Source organism: Narcine bancroftii, chromosome 8 (assembly GCF_036971445.1).
Source record: "Narcine bancroftii isolate sNarBan1 chromosome 8, sNarBan1.hap1, whole genome shotgun sequence".
Taxonomy (NCBI): domain Eukaryota; kingdom Metazoa; phylum Chordata; class Chondrichthyes; order Torpediniformes; family Narcinidae; genus Narcine; species Narcine bancroftii.
Genome location: NC_091476.1, coordinates 161986932 through 162001012, shown reverse-complemented (window position 1 = coordinate 162001012; position 14081 = coordinate 161986932). Strand labels below are relative to the sequence as shown.

General features: G+C 40.5%; 1 protein-coding gene across 13 annotated transcripts in view; it reads left to right on the top strand.

Moving 5' to 3' along the window:
* Positions 1–14081, top strand: part of macf1a (microtubule actin crosslinking factor 1a) — a 535539-nt gene that overhangs the window by 188168 nt on the left and 333290 nt on the right. The window contains exon 1 of one of the 13 annotated variants that reach the window (XM_069895725.1): positions 5231–5933. The exons of the other annotated variants lie outside the window; for them this stretch is intronic. Within the exon in view, the coding sequence (XP_069751826.1) occupies positions 5843–5933 (91 nt within the window). The 5' untranslated portion in view covers positions 5231–5842. Of the gene's footprint in view, positions 1–5230; positions 5934–14081 lie in introns of those variants that run through there. 13 annotated transcript variants of the gene reach the window in all.

The following is a 14081-nucleotide window of genomic DNA, read 5'->3' as shown; positions in this document are numbered from 1 at the left end:
TGAATGGGCAACTAAAGCGGCATCGTCTGCAAAGAGTAGTTCACGGACAAGTTTCTCTTGTGTCTTGGTGTGAGCTTGCAGGCGCCTCAGATTGAAGAGACTGCCATCCGTGCGGTACCGGATGTAAACAGCGTCTTCATTGTTGGGGTCTTTCATGGCTTGGTTCAGCATCATGCTGAAGAAGATTGAAAAGAGGGTTGGTGCGAGAACACAGCCTTGCTTCACGCCATTGTTAATGGAGAAGGGTTCAGAGAGCTCATTGCTGTATCTGACCCGACCTTGTTGGTTTTCGTGCAGTTGGATAATCATGTTGAGGAACTTTGGGGGACATCCGATGCGCTCTAGTATTTGCCAAAGCCCTTTCCTGCTCACGGTGTCGAAGGCTTTGGTGAGGTCAACAAAGGTGATGTAGAGTCCTTTGTTTTGTTCTCTGCACTTTTCTTGGAGCTGTCTGAGGGCAAAGACCATGTCAGTGGTTCCTCTGTTTGCGCGAAAGCCGCACTGTGATTCTGGGAGAATATTCTCGGCGACACTAGGTATTATTCTATTTAGTAGAATCCTAGCGAAGATTTTGCCTGCAATGGAGAGCAACGTGATTCCCCTGTAGTTTGAGCAGTCTGATTTCTCGCCTTTGTTTTTGTACAGGGTGATGATGGTGGCATCACGAAGATCCTGAGGCAGTTTACCTTGGTCCCAACAAAGCTTGAAAAACTCATGCAGTTAAATATAGTTATGCCTTAATTCATCACTGCATTTAGTACCCCTTAAATCATTCAGTGGTACCTAGTTTATTCTAAATCAGGTGCTTTTAATTTTGATGAAATTTAATCTATTGGATAACCAGTGTTTAAACTGTTGCATTTCTTCAAAATTCACCAAGCAGCATCATTGATGATATTAGAGCTGAGTGAAGCAGGACATCAGCTGTTCACGAAGGTGCATCAACATCCCTTTGCTAAAGGGCGTGTCATGAAAGTTAATGTCACTCCTTCATGTCAACCACATTAAAACAAAGTTGCAAAATATTCCAAGAAACTAATGGGCCTAATTTACATCTAAATCAAGTTCCTGTGACAATAATCCCATTACACAATACTTTCAAAGCTAACTTTATCGTTAAAGATTTGTATGGAAAATTTCACATCCAGACGCCTCAAAGCAATTATTACTCAATGATTTAGGGTGGAAGTAGTATTGTCATGTATGAAATGACAAATTTGCTCTTGGCTAGCTCCCACAGACAGCACTGAAGTAGTGTTCTGATGAACTGCTCATGGGTGGCTCTGTGGTTAGTATAAGATTACTTAAAGTGGTATGTGAATGGGGGAAAGAGGTTGAGAATCACTGGTTTATAGAGACAGTGATTGAGGGATAAACTTTGGCAAAGCCACAAGTGATTACTTATCTGTTAATCATTGATGCACTGCACACGAACAATCAAATCTGCAGGAAAGGACGGAGTCTCTATTTTGCATTTCATCTAAAAGGTGGCACAATTTTATAACAGACCTTCAGATTTTATTTACACGTTGGAAATGGGTGCTGTTAGTACAGCTAGCATTTACCAACTATTGTCCCTGAGAATAGTTGATAATCCTAGGTGATAAGTTTTAAATCTATACAATCCATTTGGTTATTCTGTGGTGCTCTTAGTTAAGTCTGGAATCTCAGCCTCTGAAAGATTTCTGATTCTTTGGGCAGATACGAGAAAGTTTATCTTGAGATACATGAGCTCTATGGACTACTTTAAATTGTAAGAAAGAATGACAAACACATTCTAACTCTTTTCAAATATTGAAAAATGTAAGTCCTGTTACCATGCTTTTTAAATTTTATCTAAAGGAGTTTGATGCAATTTCATCAGTATATCATAAATAGTAGACATTAATCCTTTGGCGAAGGTTGTAATTTTAAAAAATTGCGTCAATAATATTTGGGTCAAGAGCTTGGGTCAATTACCTCTCAGGTAAATGAGAGTGGAGGAAGTTTCTAATCTGCAAATACGTAAAGAAAAAGGGGGTCCATATCCAAGAAGTGCAGTAATGGAGAACTTTCTTGCCAATTTTTAACTCCACTGTTGGGAAATCTAATTATTGTAATGCATCCAAAATATGATATTGCATATGTTAACTGCCCCATAGTAAAATCTGAAATTAGATAGAGCCAAACTTCCATTTTTAGATTTTTGAAGGTGGGTTTTATTTAAACGATAAAATAGAATCAAGTGAATCAAAAAAGATTTAGGAATGAAGGTTGGTGTAGCTTGAAAAAAAAACTTTAGGTAAAATATTCATTTTAATAGAATTAATTCATCCCACTAGATTAATTTATTCAACATTTCAATAACAACTGCTTCACCTGTTTTAGTCAAGTAAGAACATTTTCTTTAAATAGATGTTCATAATTTTTTTGTAATTATTATACTAAGATAAGTGAATTGATTTCTGACCAACTTAAAAGGAAGATCAGTAAGTAAGCTCACTTTTATGAAGATTTAATTTGTTGCCCGAAAATTGAGAAAGCAAGGATAAAATGGGAGGAATAGAAGTTTGAGAGTTGGAAATGAAAAGCAGAAGATCTTCTAGATAAAGAGAGATTTTATGAACAGTCAACTTCCTACAGATTCCTGAAATGCTCTGATTTTTGAAATGCAATAGCTAAAGGCTGTAATACCAATTTGAGTAGTTGAGGATTAAGAGGACAGCTTTGTCTAGTACGACAATGAAGATTAAAAAGTTTAGATTGTTGAAAATTGTTAAGAATAGATGCTGTCAAGATAAATATAATAGTTTAATCCACGTAATGAAACCAGATCCAAAATCTCAAGCAAATATTTCCACTCAACCAGGTCAAAAGCTTTCTATGCATCTCAAGAAATAACACATTCCAGGACACAGTCTGCACACTTTCTTGTTTCACTATAAACTAATAGAGACTTATCCAATGAAATTGCTATCAATTACTTAAAGAGATTGTAAATATTAATAGTCCCTTATTGTAGACCAGCAGGAAGAGTTGCATATTATGTGTTTTTATTGACCGAGAGGCATTTTGTTTCTTGTCTGCCAGGAAACTTCCTTCATTTTTCGGCCTCTACTTTCTGAGAAACAAGTAGCTTCTGAAAAGTCAGGACAAAGTCTTGTTCTCTCTTGATTCATAATATTGCTCTTCATGGACATTTGAAAGGGCTAACATTAAGTTGGGAAAGGATGCATTAATATTTGATATGAAATAATTATTGTTAAGCTTCTTGGAGGATTAAACAACTATGTAGATTAGATTATTTTGTTTTTATTTTACCAATGAAAAATTGGCCCTTTTGTTGAGAGAATCAAAATGAAATCCGAATCAGACAAACATAATCTGGCCTGTCTTATTTAAGTGTTGACTTTGTCATTGGAAAATGTGGTATAATTGATGAAACAAGGCCATGAATTCTCAGGTCAACTTTTTTTTGCATTTTAAGAGGAAGCTGGATAATTGGAGGTGAGTAGATGAAAGGTTGAGCAAAAAATTTGAACACTGAGAAGATTGTGGAATTCCCCATAAAAAGGGAAAAGACCCTTTGTGGTGAGATGAAAGCCAATGAGCAATCTGAATGCAAGATAACATGATTAGCTTATTGTGCATACAATGTGAGAGGATAGAGGAGGAATTATTCAGTGCAGGGGACTCTGACATACCCAGATAACTTTCTACTTTGAGTCAATGTAATTATTGTATCTCCATTGGAATAGCTTGGTTGCAGGTGTAGCTAGCTCTCTAATTCAAGCCTCCCTCCATACCTTGCCAATATTCATGCATATAACCATATAACCACTTACAGCACAGAACAGGCCAGTTCGGCCCTACTAGTCCATGCCGTAGCAAATCCCCACCCTCCTAGTCCCGCTGACCGGCACCCGGTCCATACCCCTCCAGTCCCCTCCTATCCATGTAACGATCCAGTCTTTCCTTAAATGTAACCAATGATCCTGCCTCGACCACGTCTGCCGGAAGCTCATTCCACATCCCCACCACCCTCTGCGTAAAGAAATTACCCCTCATGTTCCCCTTATAATTTTCCCCCTTCAATCTTAAACCATGTCCTCTAGTTTGAATCTCCCCCTTTCTTAATTGAAAAAGCCTATCCACATTTACTCTGTCTGTCCCTTTTAAAATCTTAAACACCTCTATCAAGTCCCCTCTCAATCTTCTACGCTCTGGAGAAAAAAGCCCCAGTCTGCACAACCTTTCCCTGTAACTCAGACCCTGAAATCCTGTCAACATTCTCGTGAACCTTCTCTGCACTCTCTCTATTTTGTTTATATCTTTCCTATAATTTGGTGACCAAAACTGTACACAGTACTCCAAATTTGGCCTCACCAATGCCTTGTACAATTTCATCATAACCTCCCTACTCTTGAATTCAATACTCCGATTTATGAAGGCCAACATTCCAAATGCCTTCTTCACCACACCATCTACCTGAGCATCCGAGCTGTAAAGCCAGAAATAATTATCCACAGGAAAGTAGCTAAGCAGGACCATGAAATTTTGAATAATTTCAGTTTGTGTGCATGAGATATATAGCTCAATATTTCTTTTCCTCTTCCAAGCTAAATTTGTATCACCATTTCAAAATAAATTGCAATTAATTGCATGAATGAGCGAACAAAATTCAAATTGGACAAGGTGGAGATTTGGCTGAACTGCCTAGGATTTCCAAAGATTTCAACTGAGAGGTGTTTTAAAAAAAACCGTGTTAAATGCAAAATGTTCTTACTGTCCAGATGGACTGCTGTGACCTTTTGAAAACAATCTGTTTGTCCTAGGTTCCTATAGTAGAGAAAAGTGTCCCAAATCTTGAGAAGAATATTCTGAGAATTTTCTATTTGTCTGTACAATTTGACTATTATGTAACTTGTGCAACATTTTACAACCTTAATGCTTTTCAAATAAATTTAATAGATTTTTTAAAAAAAGAAAATATTTTAAAAACTTGCTGATTTCTAATTGCAGCATTTTTTAAAAAAGTTGTCACTCTCTGGTTCCTTTTGTAATTTTGCAGCAAATTTGTTATTTATTGCTTCTGTATTTCTGTGAATCACTATCAGCTTTGAGGAAATGACGTTCGACTGCCATGTTTTGAGGAGGTTGATGTGAGCTGTGTATTGGAAGCAATGCAACACAGATACTGCAGCAATTGCAGGTGAATAGAGCAGAGAAGTTAGGAAATTATTGCCATACTGGATTAAAGGCTTGCTGCCTAATACCAGAGCTGTGGAAGATATTTATAGCTCGCTACAGTTTGTCCATGCTCTCAGGGCGAAGCAAGAATAAAAGAGAAATGGTTGCTGCTTTTGTACATTCCTGTATGCTTGTTTCAGCTCAGTATTGAGGATCACTGGAAAATTAGTTATTGGAGAAGAATGAAGATATTACAGCATTTTTGATTTGACAGTAATTTGTTTTGGCAACTAAGCTACTGGAACAAGCCTGGAATTTGTAAGACATTAACTGTTGAAATGTGCTGATGTAAGTGGCAGTTTGTTGCTCTGCACTGAAAGACTGATATTCACCTCTGCTGCTATAGTTTCAAGTTGTGTCAGTCAATATATCGAACATTTTGTTTCAATCTTTGGATTCAGAGGAATGTCTTTCACAGGCCCGAGCCGCTCATCTTAATTTAGGCCCCCAAGTTCAGTGCTGTGCAACTGTTGGAGCAGAAGAGGAAGTGGGCAGATCCTTATTGGAGTTTTCAGAAAGAGTGCATTTTATTGCCTCTTAACACACACTTGGCTAATTGCATAACAACTGCATTCTACTCTAAAGTTTCAAGCTTACAGAAGAAAAGTGAAGCATGTCAGCATTGCGTGCCTCAAACATGTGGGGTCTCTACAGTAATGACAGAGAGCTAAATGCAAGCCTCGTCTCCTTGATGTGCTGCATGGGTTTGTACAGTGTTTTCGTTCTATTTCTTCTGTATTTATAGTATTCGTGCAACTTAGGCAGTTAGCCTTTTAATTGTTGCAAAATACGAATGTATATCGCTGTAAATCTTGAATAATCGTAAGTGGGGAAAATTATTTTCGGTGATGGCATTTAGTGTAATGGTAAATGTTTGTCCCCATTCCTCCAATCTACCAGTCTTTCTCCCACTGTCAATGCTGCTCCAACACCAAAATATAATTGGATAAGATAATTTAGGAAGCCCTTCTCAATGGAAGTAAGAAAAATGAGAGCTGATCTCAATGAGCCATGAAAGATTCTGTGAGGGATTGACCAGGTAGCTGTCAAAAGTTAGGTGAATAATCAAAAGGTAAGGAGCAGTTCATTTGGGGCTGATGTGACATTTGTACGAGCAAGTTCTTTAAGAATTCTGTCGGTAGAGCTGTGCGTACACAGTTGATTGATAGATGTTTAGAAATGAATTATATGGCGAGCTCTCCACTGGCCACCGTGACAGAGGTGCACCAAAGAAAAGGTACAAGGGCTGCCTAAAGAAAGCTCTTGGTGCCTGCCCCATTGACCACCGCCAGTGGGCTGATCTCGCCTCCAACCGTGCATCTTGGCGCCTCACAGTTCGGCGGGCAGCAACCTCCTTTGAAGAAGACTGCAGAGCCCACCTCACTGTCAAAAGACAAAGGAGGAAAAACCCAACACCCAACCCCAACCCACCAATTTTCCCTTGCAACTGCTGCAACCGTGTCTGCCTGTCCCGCACCGGACTTGTCAGCCACAAACGAGCCTGCAGCTGACGTGGACTTTACCCCTCCATAAATCTTCGTCCGCGAAGCCAAGCCAAAGAAATAAAATGGGGGAAACCATGTCAAAGTAGGCCGAGGCACAGGAATGATCATGATCTCATTGGTATTACAGATTTGAACAGTCATCTGGGCTGCTGACAAATATGGTGGAAAATAATATCTCTTCATTCGGCTGCTCATATTCAGAGTATAATTTAACTCTATAATTCCTGGACTGTGGGGTATTCAAGTATTGCTCAAGGTAGAATAAATGCAGAATAATTTGTATTCTCATGAAAGCTCTTGTCTATCTTGATTTCTTTCTTTCTTTGGCTTGGCTTCGCGGACGAAGATTTATGGAGGGGTAATGTCCACGTCAGCTGCAGGCTCGTTTGTGCCTGACAAGTCAGACGCAGGACAGGCAGGCCTCCTATACTGTTTACTGTTAAATGAATGACTGCAGCTTATGTGGGTAGTGATGAGTGGATCTTGAAAGAGCTGTAAGCAAATTTGGGTCGCAAATTCTTTGAAATGGCAGTAAATTCCTCATTATCTTGGAGCTGCGACTGGATAATGACAGTTGTTCATAGAGGGGAAATGAAGTATGCAAAAATTCCTGATATGGGTCTATTTTTGAACTAGATATATTACACTTTGATTTAATGTCAGAACCCTCCCTCCTTTTCTGACACCAGCCGCATAATTATTCATGTTTCTTATCTTTAGAAAAAGAAGTTGTTTAGTTATTTCTTTTAAATACTATTTTGTTTTGAATTTACTTTAGTTTAACATCCTCCATGTAATCATGGGATGATATTGAATAGCACAAAACGAAAAGATTTAAATTATCCATGTTTTTGCAAATGATGCAATTACTGTTCACTTTACATCGGCATTCATGTTATTGCTTAGCAATCTGATAGTAAATCTGGATTTTTTCTTCAGAACTCGTATGCATAGATGGGCTGAAGTAAACATTCGAGTGAGATGAGACTAATTTTTATTTTAATCTTTCAAGTTCTTTTTGTGTAAGCCCACATGTTAGTAGATGATGCACATTATCTAAAAGTCCGCCTTGGTCATTGCATGTTAGGTTTGATTGAATCTGTCCCTACGATCAGTTGAAATCCTCTCGCCTCTGAGTTGGAAGACAGCTTCGAGATCCATTGAGAAATGTGTGCATGAAATCTAGGATAACACCATGGTCAATGGAGTTGCTAATATGTTAAGCTGCCCTTTTGAATTGGGAGAAAATGATAATTGAGGTCCTGGCCATATTTATTCATCAAATTACAGCAATAGGTCATTAAATTGTTATCAGTGGGATCTTGCTTAGCACAGAGTGAAACATAGAAGTCTGCAGACATTATGATTGTATTAAAAACACTAAAATGCTGGAGGAACTCAGCCAGTCTTTTCACCATCCATAGGAGACAAAGATGCATTGTATATTACCAACATTTTGGGCCTGAGCCCTTCTTCAAGGAATAAGCTAGAAGCAGGAAATCTCAGAATTCAGACAATGCTGCGGGTTAGGAATCAACAAAAGGTGTTTAATTGGCTATGATAAGGGGCGAGATAAGAATTTATCATGTTTGTGTGAAAGGAGATGTTGAGACAGCTAGGGGAAGGTGACCAGGGAAGAAGTGAGGGGGGTGGGAGGAGTTTAATGAAAGCCAGGGAAGTCGATATTAATGCCACCCGGTTGGCAGGTGCCCCGTCAGAAGATGAAGTGTTATTCCTCCAATTTGTGGGTGGTCTCAGTCTGGCAGAGCATGAGACCTTGGACAGTCATGTCAGCAAGGGAATGGGATGCTATTGCAGCAAACAGAGCCAAGTGCTCAACAAAGCAATCTCCCAGTCTGTGTCCAGTTTTTCTGATGTCAAGGAGACCACAATAGGAGAACCGGATGCAGTAGATGACCCCTGCAGATTCACTTGGAAGGACTGTTTGGGGGCCCGAATGGTGCTGAGGGAGGAGGTGTGGATGTAAGTGGAGCATCTCCTGTCGTCACAGGGGTAGGTCCCAAAGTGATGATTGGTGGGGAGTGAGGAGTGAACAGGGAAGTTATGGAGGGAGTGGTCCCTGCAGAAGGTAAAGAGGGGAGGGGATGGAAATGTGTGTCTAGTGATGGGATCACGTGGTAGATGACAGAAATGGTGAAGGAGGGTGTGTTGGATCCAGAGGCCGGTGGGGTGGTATGTGATAATGAGAGGAATCCTGTCCTTGTGGTGCTTGGAGGTGGAGGGGCCAGGGCAGATGTGTGGGTAATGGAGGATATGTGGGCGAACACCGAGTTATGGTGGAAAAGAGAAAGCCACAATGTTTGAAGAAGGAGGACATCTCGGATAACCTGGCATTGAAGTTCTCATCCTGGGTGCAGATGTGATGAAGATGGAGGAATTGAATGTCCTTGCAGGGGACAGGGTGGTAAAAGGTGTATTCAAGGTTGCTGCGGGAGTTTGCCTCCCAAAATGGAGGCAGAAAGATCAAGGAAAGGGAGTATTGCTAAAAATGGAACAAGCGAATTTGAGGTCAGGGTGGAAGTTGGCAGCGAAGTGGATGAAGTCAATGAGCTCATCATGGGTATGTGACGCAGCCATCGATGTAGCAGAGGAAGAGATGAGGGGCCTAGCCTGTGTAGGCTTACAGCATGGATTGCTCCACGTAGCCAACAAAAAGTCAGGCATAGCTGGGGCCCATGTGGGTACCCTTTGCTGCCCCTTTAACCTGGAGAAAGTGGAATGAGTCAAAGGAAAATTGAGGGTGAGGACGTTCTGTCCTCCAGAGGAGGGTGGTGGTGGAGAGGGACTGGTTGTTTCTATTGTTCAGAAAAAAATGAAGGGCTTTGAGGCCTTCAATATGAGGGATGGAGGTGTATAGGGATTAGATATCTATCATAAACATGAGGTGGTTGCATTCAGGGATCTGGAAGTTATTGAAGTGATGGGGTGAGGCATGTGAAGTGTCCTGAATGTAGGTGGGGAGGGACTGGACTGAGGGGGGAAAACAGTCGAGGTAAGCGGAGACCAATTTGGTGGCGCAGGAGGACGCAGAAATGATGGGTCTGCTGGGTCAGTGGTTGGGAGGTAGAAACAGGCGGTACAGGGTTGGGAAACAATAACGTTGTTGGTCATGCCAGGGAGGTGACCAGAAGTGATGTTCAATGATGATGTGTGATACAGTGGTTTGATGAGCTTTGGTGGTGTCCTTTAAGAGGGATAATTAAGAGGAAGTGTCTGAAAGATGTTGTCAGGCTTCGACCAGATAGAGATCAGAGCTGGAGTTCCTCCAGCATTTTAGTGTTTTTAATACAATCATAATGTCTGCAGACTTCTATGTTTCACTCTGTGCTAAGCAAGATCCCACTGATAACAGCATCACCTTCATCTGCAGGTTTGGTGGTGAAGTTTGGATTGGGGTAGAGAGAGTGGAGGGCTAGGTGTTCCAAGTCAGTAAGATTGGAATGAGTGAGGGGAGTAGTGAAGTTGATACGGTTGATGTCACGGTGGCAGTTAGATATTTAAATGTCCAGAACAGGCATAAGCTCAGAACGAGGTGTCGAGGAGGAGAAAGAAATTTCAAAGCTGAAGAAGGGATCTTTAGTGGGGTGGAGAATTGTAGTTATGGAAGTAGCTGGTTTTGCCCTCTTACTGCTTTTTAATATTGATAAAACTTCAACTGTTAAAGTATTTGGGATAATAAAAGGTCTGTCAAAGGTAGGACTGATAGAATTTATATTTAACTTCTGTAACAGGTGGTTTAAACAGTTTTTGTTAAAGTTAACACTAATCTGACACCTCCCCCCTCCCCCCCCCCATCAAGATGACCTTTTGAATTACTAAAAGAAAAATCAATCATGTGAAACCACTGGTGACCCCCTAAGGACAGGCATCAAATGACTGGCACATACAATATTTGTTAATTCTTCCAATTATAATAAAATTCTAAGAATGGGTCCTGCAGTTTCATAAATTGAAACTTTCTGTCTTTGATATAATATTTAATTTTCTCTAAACTTAAGTAGGACGTTGCATAATATAATCACTGTGTATGAGTAGGGGATGAGTCATCTTTCCTTTATTTTATGCAAGTTATTTCAATAAAACAGTTTAAAATGGTTGTATGGAACAATTCAATTAAATGTTTTTGAGGTATTACAAGCAATTATTGATGTAGTTTCAGCTACTTTTTTTAATTGGCTTTTTTGTGCATCTTGTATTCAAATGAATTATTATGTAATTGCCAATTTTGTATTTGTGCTTGTATGTTAAACTAAATAAAAACATTTTAAAAAGAAAGCAAACAGTTTTTGTTTCGTCGCACTATCGGCATAGCAGTTAGTCCTGATGGTATTACAGCATCAGCAGTAATCCAGGTTCTAATCCAGTGCTATCTGTAAACAGTTTGCATATTACCGTTGGCGTAGCAGTTAGCGTAACACCTTAATAGTGCCCATGATTAGGACCAGACTCAGGTTAGAGACTGCGCTGAATGTAAGGAGTTTGAACGTTCTCCCCATGTCTGCCTGGGTTTTCTCCAGGGGTGCTGGTTTCCTCCCACTGTTTTTAAAAAAAAACGTACCTGGGGTGTAATTGGGCAACACGGGCTCGTGCATTGAAATGGCCTGTTACTGTGCTATATGTCTAAATTTAAAAAAAAAATTCTCCCTGTGACCTGTGTGGGTTGTCTCCAGGTGCTCTGTTTTCCTCCCACCCTCCAAAAAGTACATTAATTAGGTGTAATTGGGTGGCACGGGTTTCAATGGCTGGACACTGCTTCTACTATGTTGTAACTAACACTGGATCACAATTTTTTTTCCCCAAAAGATTTTCTTCTTGTGGGAAAAAAAGGGATTATGAGAGACAACTTCAAGCTGAAAACAGCATAATTTCAAATTTGCTGTATCACGTAGGACGTTGTAGAAACATTGAATTAGCTTTGATTGAATTTAGCTGTTAATACTGTTTGTAATTGTATGGCTGGCCCACCCCTTGCTGATTGTACCTGTGGCTCCTCCCCTTGATTTCCCCTAATAAAGGTGGCAATGCCATAATCCCTCCCGACCTCGGCAACATTAGCATTTTTAATCACATAATGATGCTGGCACATTGCTTTAGTTCAACTGACCTAAAATTTTTATGACACTGATTTTCGTTTGTACTCAGTGTCCAACAACATTCGGCCAGCATTGATGGATTCCAGTTACCCTGATACTGCTTTTCCATAGTCACAATGTCCTGGTGAAACCTTTCACCTTGTTCGGTCCTGACTGCACCAAGATGAGCAGGGAAGAAGTCCAAGTGCGAATGCAGAAAATGAATTTTCAATGATACGTTGCACTTCATGGTTTTGTCTGTTTGAAGTATGTTGTCAATCCGTTAGATGCTTTGTAGTTGCCATGAAAATTCTCAGCAACATCTTTAAATGCCTTCCAAGCATGCTCAGGCCTAAGACTACATTTGCATAGCACCTGCACTGGGTGCCTACTCACTCACACATGCTGACTGACCAAAATAGCTTGTTTTGTGGGCAATATACTTGTAGACTTAAAATATGACAGGAAATAACAAAACTAGGTTGTATTTAAAAGATGGCACAGGATAGGACAATTATAAGATGCTTTTCATGATCAGCAGCCCCAAATCCATAAAATATACCTGAAAGTGTTCAGGAAGCAGAATCTTCGTTGTCCAGTGTAATTAAATTTAAAAACTTCACATTGCTTCAGCTGTGATTTTTGAGATTCCCAAGATTTTCTAATGGAAATGTGGTTGAGGTTGCCTCGTCAACATTTTGTAATACATTTGCTGCTCTATTAACTTTAAGACATTGATCAAGATGCACCTATTTTCAGTATTTAATTCTCCTCCTTGATGTGCAATATTAAGAGAAAGCGGAAGTTGGCCATCTGACGTGCAAGCAAGACTATGGAATTTTTAAAAAAGCATCCAATGCTAAATGGTCTGCAGGTCAGGCAGAATCTGTGGTCAAATCAACAGTTAATGTTTCTAGTCCAGAGCCCATTGTCAGAAGTTGACTAACCTTACCTGCATTACCCCTGCCCGGCCAGTAGCCTTGCCTGGTGTGATTCCAGGCTAGTTCAAACCCAAATTTTGAAACTACACTGGTCACTCTCTTCTGTTGCTTAGAAATATCAAAGTTTCATATTTAAACAAAACCATTCTTTTGAATTTAAAAATTAATTTGGAGAAGTTTATTTGGTGGGCTGTTATCAATGGTGGGATAGTTGACTGACATGTAGAGGTGCTCTGTATATTTGAAAATTATCGATTGATATTGCTTAAACTGTCCAGAAACAACACCTCATCAGGCAGTGATTCCCATGATACATACAGTGAGACAATAATGTTGTTTAACCTAGAAATTCTGCGACATTTCCTTAATGAAGACCCACCGTTAAGCCGGCTTAGGATGTTTACACTGAAATGAGCAAAGCCTGCAGTTTTCTGGGTCATTGTGGCTTTTTACACAGCAAGCCAGTATTTTGAGGACAAAAGAGGCAGGACATGCAACTTCACTGCATTGACTCCTACTGTGATGTACGAAATATGCATCTGTAGCGACGGCTACACTGCTAACTGAAGGATCGCACAACCAGACGGGTTGAGTCAGAGAGCAGAAACTGATTTATTGCAGGCTGCCTGGCTGGTCTTATACTCCCAGCCTGGACCTGGCTGAGAACCAAGCTGGGGGCCCCGACGTCACCGGGGCGTCACATGGGTTGCCAAGCATGGGCTTCCGAGCCAGGTGCCGAGGTCGGGAGGAAACCCCCAACGGCGCCATTTTGGCCGGCTGCCCCGCCACGTGCGTGACAAGCGGGGCCAGTTCGCCTGCCTAATGGCGTACCGCCACACATCTGACATATCCTTCAAAACAAAAATGGCAGTAGATCTTGATGTGCTAATGGTACATGTGTGCCTCTCTTCAAGTGCAGGCTAATTTTCTGCACATCATACATGACTTCATGATGTGCAGATGAATGCAGAATCCATGCGAGCAATGTATTCATGTGATCAGAAATACATTAGAGGAGAATTTGAAGAGAAGCAGGGAGCAGTTTTTAATTTTTTTTTTATTCTCTAAAGTCTTGAAAGAATAGCACCTTTCCATAGTCTATCTCATGTGGGCCATTGTGTGCTTGGAGTAATCAAATGCTGCTCCAAAGCTGCTTCTCATTCCCAGTAGCTCAAAAGTCTTACCAGGACTGGCTGTGTTCAGTGCTCGTCAGATCTTCTGGGTCTGAGGGTCCAACGAGCCCTTTCTATTTGTAGTTTTCTGTTGGATCCAAGTTTCAAAGAAGCTCACCGGGTCTCTCCCTTCATCCCTTA